Here is a 17,825-nt window from a genome sequence, read left to right as displayed (position 1 = left end):
CGAACAAATTTCTGTTGAATATCAAGATATACAACATGACCCCATGACCATTATTCTACAGTTATGTCATATCTTTAATTTGCTCCAATAAATGTGTTATGCGTGATTCATGTTCATGTCAAATTGAATAATTGTTTTTACTTTTATTAAATATGTTTAAGCTTAAATTGCTTACTGCACAATAGATCCCAATGATTTTCCTATTATAGCGACCAAGCTTACAGAGCTAGAATTCCCAGGGATATAATTGTGAACAAGCCAGTACATTTAAAAGCAAAGCAGCAGACTATTAACCTGACATTCAGTCAGGACTGGTTCTAAAATCAGGTCACTGATGTGAAAGAACCATGAGCTGCTGTACCCACAGCCCAAAGATCACTTGTTTCAACACGAGATTCATAAACTTTCAAACAGCTTTACATTCTTCACCCAGCCACTCGGCTATTCTCCATTGGATTGATTCTATCTTCAGCCCTTGCAAAGAGTGTTAAAAAAACAAGCCTGAAGGCTCTGTGTCTCAATACGAGGAGCATTCATAATAAGGTGGATGAATTAACTGGGCAGATAGCTTGGGGAGGGGTTAAACTAATGTGGCAGGGGGATGGGAACCTATGCAGGGAGACAGAGGGAAGTAGAATGGGGGCAGAAGCAAAAGATAGAAAGAAGAAAAGTAAAAGTGGAGGGCAGAGAAACCCAAGGCAAAAATCAAAAAGAGCCACATTACAGCAAAATTCTAAAGGGGCAAAGTGTGTTAAAAAGACAAGCCTGAAGGCTCTGTGCCTCAATGCGAGGAGTATTCGTAATAAGGTGGACGAATTAACTGCACAGGCAGCAATTAATGAATATGATATAATTGGCATCACGGAGACATGGCTCCAGGGTGATCAAGGCTGGGAACTCAACATCCAGGGGTATTCAATATTCAGGAAGGATAGGCAAGAAGGAAAAGGAGGTGGGGTAGCGTTGCTGGTTAAAGAGGAGATTAACGCAATAGTAAGGAAGTACATTACCTTGGATGATGTTGAATCTGTATGGGTAGAGCTGCGGAACACCAAATAGCAGAAAACGCTAGTGAGAGATGTGTACAGACCACCAAACAGTGGTAGTAAGGTTGGGGATGGCATCAAACAGGAAATTAGGGACGCGTGCAATAAAGGTACAGCAGTTATCATGGGTGACTTTAATCTACATATAGATTGGGCTAACCAAACTGGTAGCAACATGAGGAGGAGGATTTCCTGGAGTGGATAAGGGATGGTTTTCTAGACCAATATGGCGAGGAACCAACTAGAGAGCTGGCCATCCGAGACTGGGTCTTGATTAATGAGAAAGGACTAATTAGCAATCTTGTTGTGTGAGGCCCCTTGGGGAAGAGTGACCATAATATGGTAGAATTCTTTATTAAGATGGAGAGTGACACAGTTAATTCAGAGACTAGGGTCCTGAACTTAAAGAAAGGTAATTTCGATGGTATGAGGCATGAATTAGCTAGTATAGATTGGCGAATGAGACTTAAAGGGTTGACGGTGGATAGGCAATGGCAGACATTTAAAGATCACATGGATAAATTTCAACAATTGTACATCCCTGTCTGGAGTAAAAATGAAACGGGGAAGGTGACTTAACCGTGGCATATAAATTGGCCAGAAAAAGCAGCTAACCTGAGGACTGGGAGGAATTTAGAATTCAGCAGAGGAGGACTAAGCGTTTAATTAGGAGGGGGAAAATAGAGTACGAGAGTAAGCTTGCGGGGAACATAAAAACTGACTGCAAAAACTTCGATAGATATGTGAAGAGAAAACAATTAGTGAAGACAAATGTAGGTCCCTTGCAGTCAGAATCAGGTGAATTTATAATGGGGAACAAAGAAATGGCAAACCAATTGAACAAATACTTTGGTTCTGTCTTCACTAAGGAAAACACAAATAACCTTCCAGAAATACTAGGGGACCAAGGGTCTAGTGAGAAGGAGGAACTGAAGGAAATACTTATTATTCAAGAAACTGTGTTAGGGAAATTGATGGGATTGAAGGCTGATAAATCCCTAGGGCCTGATAGTCTGTATCCCAGAGTACTTAAGAAAGTGGCCCGAGAAATAGTGGATGCATTGGTGGTCATTTTCCAAAATTCTGTAGACTCTGGATCAGTTCCTATGGATTGGAGGGCAGCTAATGTAACACCACTTTTTAAAAAAGGAGGGAGAGAGAAAACAGGAAATTATAGACCGGTTAGCCTGACATTGGTAGTGGGGAAAATGTTGGAATCAATTATTAAAGATGTAATAGCAGCGCTTTGGAAAGCAGTGACAGGATCGGTCCAAGTCAGCATGGATTTATGAAAGGGAAATCATGCTTGACAAATCTTCTCGAATATTTTGAGGATTAACTAGTAGAGTGGACAAGGGAGAACCAGTGGATGTGGTGTATTTGGACTTTCAAAAGGCTTTTGACAAGGTCCCACACAAGAGATTAGTGTGCAAAATTAAAGCACCTGGTATTGGGAGTAATATATTGACGTGGATAGAGAACTGGTTGGCAGACAGGAAGCAAAGAGTAGGAATAAACGGGTCCTTTTCAGAATGGCAGGCAGTGATTAGTGAGGTACCGCAAGGTTCAGTGCTGGGACCCTAGCTATTTACAATATACATTAATGATTTGGATGAAGGAATTGAATGTAATATCTCCAAGTTTGCAGATGACACTAAGCTGGGTGGCAGTGTGAGCTGTGAGGAGGATGCTAAGAGGCTGCAGGGTGACTTGGGCAGGTTAGGTGAGTGGACAAATGTATGGCAGATGCAGTATAATGTAGATAAATGTGAGGTTATCCACTTCGGTGGCAAAAACAGGAAGGCAGACTATTATCTGAATGGTGACAGATTAGGAAAAGGGGAGGTGCAACGAGACCTGGGTGTCATGGTACATCAGTCATTGAAAGTTGGCATGCAGGTACAGCAGGTGGTGAAGAAGGCAAATGGCATGTTGGCCTTCATAGTGAGAGGATTTGAGTATAGGAGCAGGGAGGTCTTACTGCAGTTGTACATGGCCTTGGTGAGGCCACACCTTGAATATTGTGTACAGTTTTGGTCTCCTAATCTGAGGAAGGGCATTCTTGCTATTGAAGGAGTGCAGCGAAGGTTCACCAGACTGATTCCAGGGATGGCTGGGCTGTCATATGAAGAAAGACTGGATCGACTAGGCTTATATTCACTGGAAGTTAGAAGAATGAGAGGGGGTCTCATAGAAACATGTAAAATTCTGACGGGATTGGACAGGTTAGATGCAGGAAGAATGTTCCCGATGTTGGGGAAGTCCAGAACCAGGGGTCACAGTCTAAGGATAAGGACTAAGCCATTTAGGACCGAGATGAGGAGAAACTTCTTCACTCAGAGAGTTGTGAACCTGTGGAATTCTCCACCACAGAAAGTTGTTGAGGCCAGTTCGTTAGATATATTCAAAAGGGAGTTAGATGTGGCCCTTACGGCCACAGGGGTCAAGGAGTATGGAGAGAAAGTAGGAATGGGCTACTGAAGTTACATGATCAGCCATAATCATATTGAATGGTGGTGCAGGCTCGAAGGGCCGAATAGCTTACTCCTGCACTTATTATCTATGTTTCTATGTTTCTATGATCACACAGCAGAGAGATACCGACAAGTATCCTTAAGATTTGAATGCACTTTTTTTTAATAATGTTTTCTAAATCAGGTCGGAATATTTATTTTCTTTTGCTCTCTAGGATTTTTATGTTCATCAAGTTGAAGGATGTCAATTATTGTGGGTGGAATCAGGCCAACAGAATACAATGCTGTGTATTCTTCCCCAGTAAAGGACCTCAGTCACAAACCCAGAACAGCATCCCCAACACTACATTTCATGTTCCAACATTAGCCGTAACTATGGTCTCTCTAAATAGACTGACAACGTTGTGCCAAGTTGTGCTGAATGATGGGCAACTTTCTGCTGTGGAGCCATGGACACAACTGGAATTTTAAAAAGCACTGTTACATCTATAGTCAAAGAAAACTTGCATACCATCAAGAAAAGCCCATCACATTAACCAAACTCAGAGCTGAGAGATAAAGTACAGCGTTCTAACCCATTGCACCAGTATACCTCCTTGGCTCTTTTCATCCATACGATGTGTGCTTATCTGCTGTCAAACACACATTTAAAATACTAGCTGTAGAGAATCTTTGAGAAATACAATTGCAATTGCCCCAAATGGAGAAATAACCCTGGGGAATGCCCGAGGCTGAAGCTGCCTCTGAATTTATTCACAAAGGTTACATTCTGACACCGTAACTTGTTGACGATCCAGTATTATAAAACAGAAAAGAACGTAATGTGCAAGTGTAATGATTCTACTCACTTGCTAGATAACAGTCGAGGCTGAGAGTTACATTATCCAGCGCAATGACTGCACTTGACTCTTCAGTCCATACCGTGTTCAGCTGGAGCCAGAACCTGTGAAAACAACAATTATCGGGATGAAACTGATATTTTTTCTGCGGTAAAATCACAGGTCACACAAAGGTTTTTAAAGGTCACCATCTCTATATTTTATTTTTTTAAAGGATCACTTGAGGATCAACACAAAGGAAAATGCAAAAGAAAATCAATTCTGCCTCACACCAAAATATCCAGTCCTTATAGATCAGAGAGAGCAAATAATTATTTAGAAAAAAGGCAGTCATATTCCAAAATAAAACTGTAATAAATGAACAAAACAAAGGTGATTTTATGGTGATAATTGGTTTAAAAAATCAGAAATCATCCAATTAGTCTTGCGGAACCCAGCTTCTAAAATCCATTAAAAATGTGACTCTATGCTACAGAATGTTATTTGCTCTGGTTAAATATGAACAGGACCTTTCATTTGGTCTCTTTGCAATATTAATAATCTCTGAAGCAACTCACCACATGAGGTATCAGGGGAGCCACCCTCCAGTTTACCATTGTAGAATAAGGGAACACAGAAAGGCCACTTGGCTAAAAGCACCAAGCCCTCTCCAATCTCAGCTGATCCCAGCTCCACCTACTTGTCCTTTCTTCATATCCCTCGGAAATACATCCACACCAAATCTCCTCATCATGCTCTGCTCTGCATGCTCCAGTTTCTGGGGCACCCGAATTAGGATAAAAGGACCATAGTGCTTGGTCTCTAGCCACTTTCCAACTGATAAGCATTTCGCGGAGCATCTTCAGAGGGAACAAAACATAGCGGGGCACTTCCATTCTATAAATGCTGCAGGGGTGATGGTGTAATACCTCCAGTATCATGTGACGGGAGCAAAGAAGATCATCCAAGGAAACTGGGCCTTACATGTGTCAGGTGTGCCCCTTCAAATTGCAGCATCTGTAGAGGGACAGCCAGCAACCCTCCGGGGCTTCCGCAAAGCTAAATATGTTGTGTTCATACTCTATTTATTTGTTACAGGTCTCAGGACGGGCATTAGGACCCCGTGGGAGCTATTCACAGTAGTTGTACTCATTCTGGCTCATGCTGGTTTGAGACCCATTTTGGGTTGTATAAAAGCACAGTTAAGTTACATTTCTCCTGGCTCAGTTTGTCCGTTAGTTACGCGTGCACAACAAAATAGGTATATTTTCTGAGGTAGCAGGGATGCAGTGTGGTGCTAGGGGCAAGTTGGTTGGCAATTCTGCTAGCTGCAAAATTTCTGAATGTGCAGGGATTCCACTCCTTCAGTGTCCCCGCTTCTTTTCACAGGAAGCGCATCAAGCAGGTCTGTGCCTGGTTTCCTGGCAGCAGATAGGATTCATTCATTTGGCACCAGTCCTCTGTGCCAGCTTTATTCCAAACAGGCTGTCATGTGACAGGCTGGTCACTGGGCAACAAGGGGTACCCCCTTCAGACATCGCCCATTACTCCTGTCAGGAACCCGGGCACAGCTACAGAGCTGGACTTCAACAAAAGTTACGTTGCCAGCAGAAACATCATCGAGTAGACAGTCAGCATACTGAAGCAATGCTTCCGCTGCCTGAACCCTCTGCCAAGGGAAACAGTCCTTCCTATCCACTCTATCCAGGCCTCTCATAATTTTATACACCTCAATCAGGTCTCCCCTCAGCCTCCTCTGTTCCAAAGAAAACAACCCCAGCCTATCCAATCTTTTCTCATTGTAAGTCTCCTCTGCACCCTTTCCAGTGCAATCACACCTTTCCTGTAATGTGGTGACCAGAACTGCACACAGATTTGTGGTCATGTGCTGCATCCCGCACAATTCTATTTGTGTATAATATTTAAGAGGAATAATTAAGAATTACCGTTGTGCAACCCCTTACTGCCTCTCCTCTGTGCTTGTTTACCTATCCTAGTGCTCCTACGAATTGTATCCCCAGTAGCTGCAGCTTGGAAGATGGAAGAAAGGCAACTGAGCTTCCATTAAGGATATTTCAAGTGGCTGTGCTCGGCGACCTTGAGCATGTCTGGGCCGTGACAGGCTGGTGAAGACTGCGGGACCTCAGCGTGGGCTGTTTTCTGCATTGCTGCCATGTCCTGAAAGCTAAGCTCCCTGCAACCACGTGACCAGTATCCCACCCCCTGCCCCTCCCATTTTCAGGCGCCATTGAATTTCTAGCCCAATTTATTTTATTTTAGATTTATAGAAACATGGAAATTTACAGCACGGAAGGAGGCCATTTCGCCCATTGTATCCGTGCCAGCCAACCGAGAGCTATCCAGCCTAATCCCACTTTCTAGTTCTTGGTCCATAGCCCTGTAGGTTACGGCACTTTAACTGCACATCCAAGTATCTTTTAAATGTGGTGAGGGTTCCTGCCTCTACCACCCTTTCAGGCAGTGAGTTCCAGACCCCCACCACCTTCTGGGTGAAGAAATTCCCCTCATATCTCCTCTAAACCTCCCCCCAATTACTTTAAATCTATGCCCCCTGGTTGTTGATCCCTCTATCCAGGCCCCTCATAATTTTATACAACTCAATCAGGTCACCCCTCAGCCTCCTCTGTTCCAAAGAAAACAGACCCAGCATCTCCAAACTTTCCTCATAGCCAAAATTCTCCAAACCAGGCAACATTCTTATAAATCTCCTCTGCACCCTTTCCAGTACAATCACATCTTTCCTGTAATGTGGTGAGCAGAACTGCACACTACTCCAGCTGCGGCCTAACCAGTGATTTATACAGTTCAAGCATATCGTCCTTGCTCTTATATTCCGTGCCTCAACTAATAAAGACAAGTATTCCATATGCCTTCTTAACCACCTTATCTTCCTGGCCTGCTACCTTTAGGGATCTGCGAACCTGCACTCCAAGATCACTTTGTTCCTCTACACTTTTCAGTGCCGTACCATTTAATGTGTATTCCTTTGCCTTGTTAGGCCTCCCCCAGATGCATTATCTCACACTTATCCTGATTGAATTCCATTTGCCACTGTTCTGCCCACCTGACCAGTACATTCCTGCAGTTCGCAGCTTTCTTCTTCATTATCAACCACACAGCCTATTTTAGTGTCTGCTGCAAACTTCTTAATCATACCCCCAACATTTAAGTGCAAGTCATTGATATATACCATAAAAAGCCAGGGACCCAGCACTGAGCCCTGCGGAACCCCACTGAATACAGTCTTTATGATTATTACAGAAACATAATCATAAATAGAATATTACATAGAATATACAGCACAGAAACAGGCCACTTGGCCCAACTAGTCTGAGCTGGTGTTTATTCTCCACACGAGTCTCCTCCTATTCCATCTGTCTCATCTCAGCCTTCCAGCATATCTTTCCATTCCCTTTTATATAAGAACATAAGAAATAGGAACAGGAGTAGGCCATATGGCCCTTCGAGCCTGCTCCGCCATTTAATACGATCATGGCTGATCTGATCATGGACTCAGCTCCACTTCCCCGCCCATTCCCCATAACCCCTTATTGCTAAAGAAACTGTCTATTCGGTCTTAAATTTATTTAATGTCCCAGCTTCCACAGCTCTCTGAGACAGCGACTTCCACAGATTCACAACCCTCTGGAAGAAGAAATTTCTCCTTATCTCTGTTTTAAATGAGCGGCCCCTTATTCTAAGATCATGCCCTCTAGTTCTAGTCTCCCCCATCAGTGGAAACATCCTCTCTGCATCCACCTTGTCAAGCCCCCTCATAATCTTATACATTTCTATAAGATCACCTCTCATTCTTCTGAATTCCAATAAGTAGAGGCCCAACCTACTCAACCTTTCCTCATAAGTCAACCCCCTCATCTCCGGAATCAACCTAGTGAACCTTCTCTGAACTGCCTCCAAAGCAACTATATCCTTTCATAAATATGGAAACCAAAACTGCACGCAGTATTCCAGGTGTGGCCTCACCAATACCCTGTACAGCTGTAACAAGACTTCCCTGCTGTTATACTCCATCCCCTTTACAATAAAGGCCAAGATTCCATTGGCCTTCCTGATCACTTGCTGTACCTGCAAACTATCCTTTTGTGTTTCATGCACAAGTACCCCCAGTTCCCGCTGTACTGCAGCACTTTGCAATCCTTCTCCATTTAAATAATAACTTGCTCTTTGATTTTTTTTCTGCCAAAGTGCATGACCTCACACTTTCCAACATTATACTCCATCTGCCAAATTCTTGCCCACTCACTTAGCCTGTCTATGTCCTCCTGCAGCCTCTTTATGTCCTCCTCACACATTACCCTTCCTCCCATCTTTGTATCATCAGCAAACTTGGCTACGTTACACTCAGACCCCTCTACTAAGTCGTTAATATAGATTGTAAATAGTTGAGGTCCCAGCACTGATCCCTGCGGCACCCCACTCATTACTGATTACCAACCAGAGAATGAATCATTTATCCCGACTCTCTGTTTTCTGTTTGTCAGCCAATCTTCTATCCATGCTAATATATTACCTCCAACCCTGTGAACTTTTATTTTGGGCAGTAACCTTTTGTGTGGCACCATGTCACATGCCTTCTGGAAGTCCAAATACACCATATCCACTGGTTCCCCTTTATCCACCCTGTTTGTTACATCCTCAAAGAATTCCAGCAAATTTGTCAAACATGACTTACCCTTCATAAATCCATGCTGACTTTGCCTGACCAAATTTTGCTTTTCTCTCATGTACCTGTCTAGTGTCCTTTTGGAAGCATCTAAGCTATTTGCTTCAACCACTTCCTGTGGTAGCGAGTTCCACATCCTAACCACTCTCTGAGTAAAGAAATTTATCTTTATTTCCTTATTGTATTTATGGCCCCTAGTTTGGGAGTCTTCCACAATTGGAAACGTTCTCTCCACATTTATCCTGTCCAACCCATTCAACCATGTCTTCTCCTTTGTAAAGTAAAAAGCCCCAACCAGTTCAATCTGTCCTGATAGCTGCCCTGTTACCATCTTGTAAATCTTGTTTACAATTTCTCCAGTATATGGAGACCAAAACTGTGCACAGTGCTCTAAGTGCAGCCTGACCAGGGTCCTGTACAACTTTAACATAACTTCACTACTTTTGAATTCTATATCCCGAGCAATTAATTCCAGTGCTTTTTTCCATTTTTAAGTGCTTTGCTGACCTGCGATGCTACTTTGAATGATTTGTTCACCTCGATCCCTTGATTCCTTTGCTCTTCTACCCCATTTAATTATTGTGTAAAGGTGTAGGTGATGTTTCCGTTTTTCATCACCTCGCATTTGTCTATGTTAAAGTTCATTTGCCCAGTCTGCAAGTTTTCTAACATCTTCTTGTATTATGTTGCATTCTTCCTCAGTGTTAACTATAACCCCCCAGTTTGGTATCATCTGCAAATGTTGCTATTGAGTTATTTATTCCTAAGTCCAAATCATGAATGTAATCATTAATCAACAAGGTGCATGCTATTGCATTTGAACACTAATATGTGGTACAACAAAGAACTGTAATGCCATATTCTAGCCATCAGATCTCAGCTGCCTCATTATGGAGAGACACCATTTCCTTACAGAGCAGGGAAAGCCACAAATCCGTTTGCTATTTTCTGACACTGAGCAGCTGGTTTCAGAGCAACACAAGTGGAGGTGTGGGATTAGATTCACATCCTTCCTTGTACCACTCTTGCTCCAGATGTGTTGAGGGAAAAATAACTTAAGAACATAAGAACATAAGAAATAGGAGCAGGAGTAGGCCATTCGGACCTCGAGCCTGCCCCGCCATTCAATGAGACCATGGCTGATCTTCTACCTCAACTCCACTTTCTTGCACTACAGGTGCAGCGTCCAGAATCCGGAGTTCCGGAATCCGGAATGTTCCAGGATCCGGACTCCGGACCCATTAGTGGCAGGGTCGTCTGGAATCCGTAAAATGTTCCAGAATCCGGACCTGACGACCCTGCCGACTTTGCCCCACCACCGCTGCCCTTACCTCGGGGCTTCCTCGCTGGCTCACCCGAACACCTCCTCGGCGGAGCCCCAGCTGACAATATCCTCGGCGGGGCCCGCCCGACGACCTCCTCAGTGACCCAAACAGCTCCTCGGCAGGTACCCTCCCACCCCCACCCTTTCTGATGTTCCGAAATCCGGAAATACTCGAACCTGGGCATGGGTGATTCTGGATTTGTGACATCAGAAAGACGATCGAAAGTCCGGTAAAGCCCAGAATCCAGAATGGCCTCGTTCCCGAGGGTTTTGGATTTTAGGCGCTGCACCTGTATCCCCATAATCTCTTCATTCCCTTAATATTCACAAACTATCGATCTCTGTCTTGAATATACTCACGACTAAGCATCCACAGCCCTCTGGGGTAGAGAATTCCAAAGTTTCTCCTCATCTCAGTCCTAAATAGCTGACCCCTTATTCTGAGACTGTGACCCCTGGTTCTAGACTCCCCAGACAGGGGAAACATCCTCCTTTTTATTAAGCAAGAGACTTACCCTGGCAGAGTAACAAAAAATGTGTTGACCAGCAGGCGAGACAGAAGCTCATGAGAAGGTCAGAAGCACTGAGCCGTAACACACTTCAAGCTGGAACCCATAAGTCATTCACTGAGTATTTTGAGCGTTGCCTTATTTACATTTAAATTTATACATAAGCCAGCTGTACAATTTGATCAATGGACTCAATTAATTTTTCTTTGATAAAATAATCATCTCCTGAATTACAGAATGGCTTTTTAGTACTGACTGTCGATGCTGGAGGTCAATGAAGAACTCTTTGCATCAACAGCTGTGACACACAATATGTTAAATGTACACTGCTGTAAAGCTGGATGAACTTTTTGTTTGCAGTACTTGCTGGCATGGGAAAGAAGGCAAATATCTTTTAATATTGTGTGTGGAGGTCACCACAAGCGCATCTTATGCCAATGCTGCCTGAGATATCCTTGGCCTCTACTGCTTTTCCCTCAGTTTTTAATATCGAGAAATTGTCCTCAAGGTTTCAATAATGAATTTTCAGCGAATACAGGATGTACTTCCCAAATAATTTCCGATACTGCACACCCAGCCAAGAACTAAAAGAGGTGTATTGTTGACTTTGATACGTGTTCTTTGCAATGCTTTCAAGAATGCAGCTCCACGAATCATACTGGGTGCAAAAGGGAGCTGTTGTGCTCCAGTGTACCAGCTCTTTAATGCATGCTCGGTGATGGGAGGTGGAACATTAGGGTTAGAAGCTGACTGTAAAAAATACGTCAGTAGTACACTGCCCAATATTTTCCAACTACGAAGCACTGGAGTGGCAGGGGGTGCCTGCATTTCCAGTGGGTGACCCTCAGGCGACCTCTGTAGTTCATTCAAAGGGATGCAGGGCATCTTGACATGCTTCTTCCGGTGGCTTGCTGCATCAGCGCTATGGCATCGCTCTGCTCAGTCACCAGATGTGCCTTTCCAGGCTTCTTAAAGCTGTGTCTTCCTAAATTTGTGGGACTGCTTTTGTTTGTTTATTTTTTGCCATTTTGGTCTGCTTTCGTTGCATTTCGTTATTACTGTGTTTTTTTACGTTTTATTTTGATTTCAGCTGTTACCTTTTTTTCCCCATTTACTTTTCGCCCCACCCCGCCCCCATCACGCTCTTCACTACTTACCATTTAAGGGTATTTCACTGTGGTTTGAAACCGCTCCCCTCCCCCCTGGTAAGATGTGTATTCCTTTACGAATTTCTCTTGGTCTCGGGGAGCTAAAGGACAAGAGGGGATTTCCAGAAGAATGATCAGGGGTAGGTCTGCCTACACTTAGTATAGATACAGGTGGGTCCACACACCACATCAGAGCTTGCTGAGCATGTTAGTGGGGGCGGTGAGGGACCAAAGGTGTTGCAAGCAAAACTTGACACCGAGCCAAATAATGAGAGTTTAGGACCGGTCACATTTTAAAGGAGCAGAGAGGTAGAGAGGGAATGGTTTAGGGAGGGTTTAGGGTCCAAGCAGTTGAAGGCATGACAGCCAATGGTGGAATGGTGAAAATCAGGGATGCGCAAGAGGCCAGAATTGGAGGAGCACAGAGATCCCAGAGGGTTGTAGGGATGGAGGAGATTACAGAGATTGGGAAGGGCGAGGCCATGGAGGGATTTGAAAAGGAGGATGAGAATTTTAAAATGGAGGCATTGCTGGATTAGAAGCCAATGTAGGTCCGAGCACAGGGAATCAAGGGATATGGTGATCGGGTGGGAAAGTGCAGTTGGGGTAGAAGATCAGCTGTGATCTTATTGAATAGCAGAGCAGGCTTGATGGCCTACTCCTGCTCTTATTTCTTATGTTCTTTTCATGGGTGAACTGAACTTGGTGTGGATTAGGATATGGGCAGCAGAGTTTTGGATGAGCTCAAGGTGGGAGGCCGGCTAGAAGAGCATTGGAAAAGTCAAAACTAGAGGTAACAAAGGCATGAGCGAGGGTGTTAGCAGCAGCTGAGCTGAGGCAGAGACGGGCGATGTTACAGAGGTGGAACTAGGCGGTCTTGGTAATGATGTGGATATGTGGTCGGAAGGTCACCCTGGGTCAAATAGGATGGCAAGGTTGCGAATGGTCTGGTTCAACCTCATCCAGTTGCCAGGGAGAGGGGTGGAATCGGTGGCTAGGGAACAGAGTCTGTGGTGGGAACTGAAAACAATCGGATCGGGCTTCCCAATATTTAGTTGGAGGAAATGTTTGCTCGTCCGGTATTGGATGTCGGACAAGCAGCGTGACCAATCAGAGACAATGGAGGGGTCGAGGGAGATGGTGGTGAAGTAGAGTTGGATGTCGTGAATGAACGTACATGTGGAATCTGATGTTCTGTTTTAGGATGATGTTGCCGAGGGGCACCATATAGATGAAAAATATAAGGGGGCCAAGGATAGATCTTTTGGAGACTCTAGAGTTAACTTTGCGGGAGCGGGAAGAGAAACTATTGCAGGTGATTTTCTGGCCACAACTGGCCAGATAGGAATGGAAGCAGGTGAGGGCAGTCCCACCCAGATGGATAACAGAGCCATCGTGATGAAACATCTTCGTAGAACTTCCAATACCGCATACAACTGCTCGTGTGAGGCAAGCAACTTTCTTCACATTGCTGATCTACATAAGTTCACATCTCAGAGCTAGGAGGGGACCTCACCCTCCAGTGAACTGCCTCCCAGTCTGTCCCTGGCACCAGTAACTGCTCCTCTGCGTTAATGGGCGATGCTAGGGGCATCCCTACATGCACCTCCACCTCACTCTCTAACCCAACCATGGTGTCAATCTCTGTGCTGCTGCTTGGGAGTGATGGAGCGCATGACGATGCCTACTCAAAACCATCAGCATGCTCAATATGTGCTTCAGGTGCCTGCATGGGCCTAGAGACGCCCTTCAGTACTCTCCAGCGTTTTGCTGAACCAGTTCGGTTTTGCTGCTTCAGTGTTGAATTTCTCAGATTGTGACCCTGTGATCACTGTTGATATGAACTTGCCAGTACATGCACCGAAATTATAAAATCAAGTATCTTATGATCAACCAACAAAATGGCTTATTTACTTATTTACATGATATAAGTAGATGTTATGTATTTGGATTTCCAGAAGGCATTCGATAAGGTGCCACATAAAAGGTTACTGCACAAGATAAAAGTTCACGGGGTTGGGGGTAATATATGAGCATGGATAGACGATTGGCTAACTAACAGAAAACAGAGAGTCGGGATAAATGGGTCATTTCCCGGTTGGCAAACAGTAACTAGTGGGGTGCCGCAGGGATCGGTGCTGGGTCCTCAACTATTTATAATCTATATTAATGATTTGGATGAAGAGACAGAGTGTAATGTAGCCAAGTTTGCTGATGATACATAGATGGGTGGGAAAGCAAATTGTGAGGAGAACACAAACAATCTGCAAAAGGATACAGACAGGCTAAGTGAGTGGGCAAAAATTTGGCAGGTGGAGTATAAGCCTCAATTTTGACCAGTACTGGGCACCGTTTTTTCGGTGCCAGTGATTTATTTGCCGCTGAAGCTCAGTTGAAAGATTCCCCAATGTCGGGGCGTCGGCGTCTACTACCAGCGGCAGAATGTTTGGCACCAAATGTTCTGCCGCTGGTGTACCTGTAAAAGAAGGTTGCGTGCCATTTCTGGGAATAAGGCCAACTTTCCACACGAACAACATTTTTCAAACCGGCGCACAGACCCTAGAAGCACCGTAGGGAAAACCCTTACCTGCAGTTAGAGAAATCAGCGCTGGCCTGCTCCTATCCCCGGCCGAAGGGACTCCCTGTCTCTTATAAATAAACTTTTAGGGAATTTAAAAAGTGAACATGACCTATATGCAAGTATAAAAATAAATGTAATCTTATCAATAATGCTGCTCCTGCGATGATAAATGTAAGCTGGCAATAAAAGAAAAAATCTTCACCTTTTTCCAGCAATGTTCTCACTGCCCAAAATCTTCCAAATAGTGCAGGGAAACCTTTTACATCCACCAGGTCTAAAAAGCAGCAGACAAATCGGAGTCTTCTTCTTAACCATCAAGTGAAGCCTTATCCCGATTCTCCACACCATCGACTGCAGCCGTTGCTAGCCCCCGGCCTTTGTACTGCGCATGTGCAGATTGGTTTTTTTTGGAGCACATGCGCTGTGCGTTTCAGGCGTGCACTGGAAGCTCCGCCTTGTGAGATTGACTCGGGTAGCGCCAGTACCAGAAGGTGCGCATGCTGGAAGAAAACCTCGCATTTTTATTTTCAGCACCGAGGAGCCAAAATAAAAAACGGGCGTCCAGGCGAGTGAGCACCATTATTTTTTATTCGAGAAACTATGCCCCCTAGTTCTAGATTCCCCCAATAGGGGAAATATCCTCTCTGCATCTACCCTGTCAAGCCCCCTCATAAACTTATATGCTTCAATAAGATCATCTCTCAGTCTTCTAAACTCCAATGAGTATAGGCCCAACCTACTCAACCTTTTTTCATTTGACGACCCCTTCATCTCAGGAATCAACCTCATGAAACTTCTCTGAACTGTCTCCAATGCAAGTATATCCCTCCTTAAATAAGGAGACCAAAACTGCACGCAGTACTCCAGGTGTGGTTATCCACTTTGGTAGGAAAAATAATAGCAAATTATTATTTAAATAGGGAGAGATTACAAAATGCTGGAGTACAGAGAGACCTGGGGATCCTTGTGCACGAAACAGAAAAAGTGAGCATGCAGGTACAGCAAGTAATCAGGAAGGCAAATGGAATGTTGGCCTTTATTGCAAGGGGGATGGAGTATAAAAGCAGAGAAGTCCTGCTACAACTGTACAGGGTATTGGTGAGGCCACACCTGGAGTACTGCGTGCAGTTTTGGTCTCCTTATTTAAGGAGGGATATACTTGCATTGGAGACAGTTCAGAGAAGTTTCATGAGGTTGATTCCTGAGATGAAGTAGTCGTCTTTTGAAAAAAGGTTGAGTAGGTTGGGCCTACACTCATTGGAGTTTAGAAGACTGAGAGATGATCTTATTGAAGCATTTAAGTTTATGAGGGGGCTTGACAGGGTAGATGCAGAGAGGATATTTCCCCTATTGGGGGAATCTAGAACTAGGGGGCATAGTTTCAGAATAAGGGGTCGCCCATTTAAAATGGAGATGAAGAGGAACTTCTTCTCTCAGAGGGTTGTGAATCTTTGGAATTCTCTGCCCCATCTGCCCTCAGGTGGACATAAAAGATCCGATTGGCACTATTGGATGCAATGCAGCCGTAACATGCCCTTAGTGGTCGGGACCTCGCGTCCTGACCGACGTGGATTAGGAACCTCTCCGCATCAAATCTGACAATACGACATAGGTGTGCTGAGTAAAGTGCTGTCCCCGCAGGTACTGACTGCAGCTGAGAGACAAACACATGGGAACCATTACAGGATGAATTAGTCTGCATATAAAGTGCTTGATGGTACATGTGGGAATCAATCCAGCTGCTGGAAATGAATAATACTGACTGGGGGACACGGCCAGTGTGTGGGGGGGCAGGGGGCGGGGGGCGTGGGGGAAGTAACCACTGTCAGGCTAACCTAAACATCAGGCTACATGTTGTGTGCCATTGGATCACTTTCGGTTTATGTTATTATTAGAACTAGATTTCAATTTAATAAGTATTGGAAAGCAAATTGAATAAATAGTGAAATATTTACTTTAAAGTGACTGCAGCAGAAGCTGCCATCTTCTAATGCCGAGTCTGGCTCTCTTGTATGATTCCCGTTTGAAAGTTAGTCGTAAACTTTCCAGCGATGAAGAATTAACAAACCCTTTTTGGGAATTTTGATACTGTATCCTAACTTTAAAAAAATGATGTTGAGTATTTATTAATATTTTTATAGACCTCTCCGCATTCTGCGTAGCTTTAGGTTGTTTAGAATTTTATGATGAAAGCTGGGGCTAATTCCTTGGGCCATTTTCCCACTTCGCTGCAAGCTCAGAAATTTCCCGGTCATACTGTACCAGAATTGCTCTGCAGCCCATCCATTATCATGGGACCACCACTTACAAGTCTGACTAAACTGATTGAGTGCTAACAAGCTATGGTCCTAGGGCCTTTCCACAAGATCATGATCATTACAATTGAGGTAGGCCATTCGACCCACCTTAATTCAAACCATCCACATTTCACATTAATAAACAAAAATAATAATAAATATATATGATTAATTGTCCAGGTATAACTAATTTTAACACAGACAGACTGAGCCACCTCTAACCACAACTTCTTCATCCGCGGAGCAGGTTTCTTCTTCCCATTGCTGGGGAAGATTATCTCCTTCCTGCTCCTTACTACACCAAACAGTATATCAAGTGAGGCATCGCTAAAGCGAAGCACAACCTTTGAACCTCCTGACTCCATCTTGTATGTTTGCTGTCATTTTCCCAAACCTCGCAACTCCTCCAAAGTCCCTCTTTGAATTGGCCCTTTAAATAGTCGAGTTGACATCGCGCATTGCTGATGCACATTATGCCTGCTGACATGCAGTAGAGACACGAAACCCGGAAGTAAAATAATAATTAGGTGTCCATATTGAAATTGGACATTCCGGCGCATCAAAACTTCTACCAGGTCTCGTGCCCGCTATCGTATCCCCCCGACCCCTCCCCCAACCCCCCTTCCCCCCCACCCACCCCCCCACACCACCTCCCCTCTTCCCCCACCCCCCTCTCCCCCCACCCCGCCCCCCCCCTCCCCCCCCAGAAACTGCCTCTGCCTCCACCTTAGCGGGCCTCAAAACTTACTTGATCTGGAGTTAAAGTCAGAGCCCAAGAAACTACTCTGAAATAAGCAACTGTCCATGTAATATTTGTCAGTATTCCAGACAATTAAACAGATTTAAAGCAGACCTGGGTCTTATTCCGGGCCTATTGATACACGATCAGTGTTCAATGTTTGTAATCACACATTGACACATCA

At 44.3% G+C, this 17,825-nt stretch overlaps 1 protein-coding gene across 1 annotated transcript in view; it reads right to left on the bottom strand.

Annotated features, from left to right (window-relative positions):
• Positions 1–17,825, bottom strand: part of LOC139272598 (ALK tyrosine kinase receptor-like) — a 1,661,561-nt gene that overhangs the window by 477,378 nt on the left and 1,166,358 nt on the right. The window contains exon 10 of the mRNA XM_070888679.1: positions 4,369–4,463. Within this exon, the coding sequence (XP_070744780.1) occupies positions 4,369–4,463 (95 nt within the window). The remainder of the gene's footprint in view (positions 1–4,368; positions 4,464–17,825) is intronic.

This window comes from Pristiophorus japonicus, chromosome 9 (genome assembly GCF_044704955.1).
Source record: "Pristiophorus japonicus isolate sPriJap1 chromosome 9, sPriJap1.hap1, whole genome shotgun sequence".
Lineage (NCBI taxonomy): Eukaryota > Metazoa > Chordata > Chondrichthyes > Pristiophoridae > Pristiophorus > Pristiophorus japonicus.
Note: the sequence above shows the minus strand (reverse complement) of the source record. Positions and strands in the feature narration are given on the sequence as shown.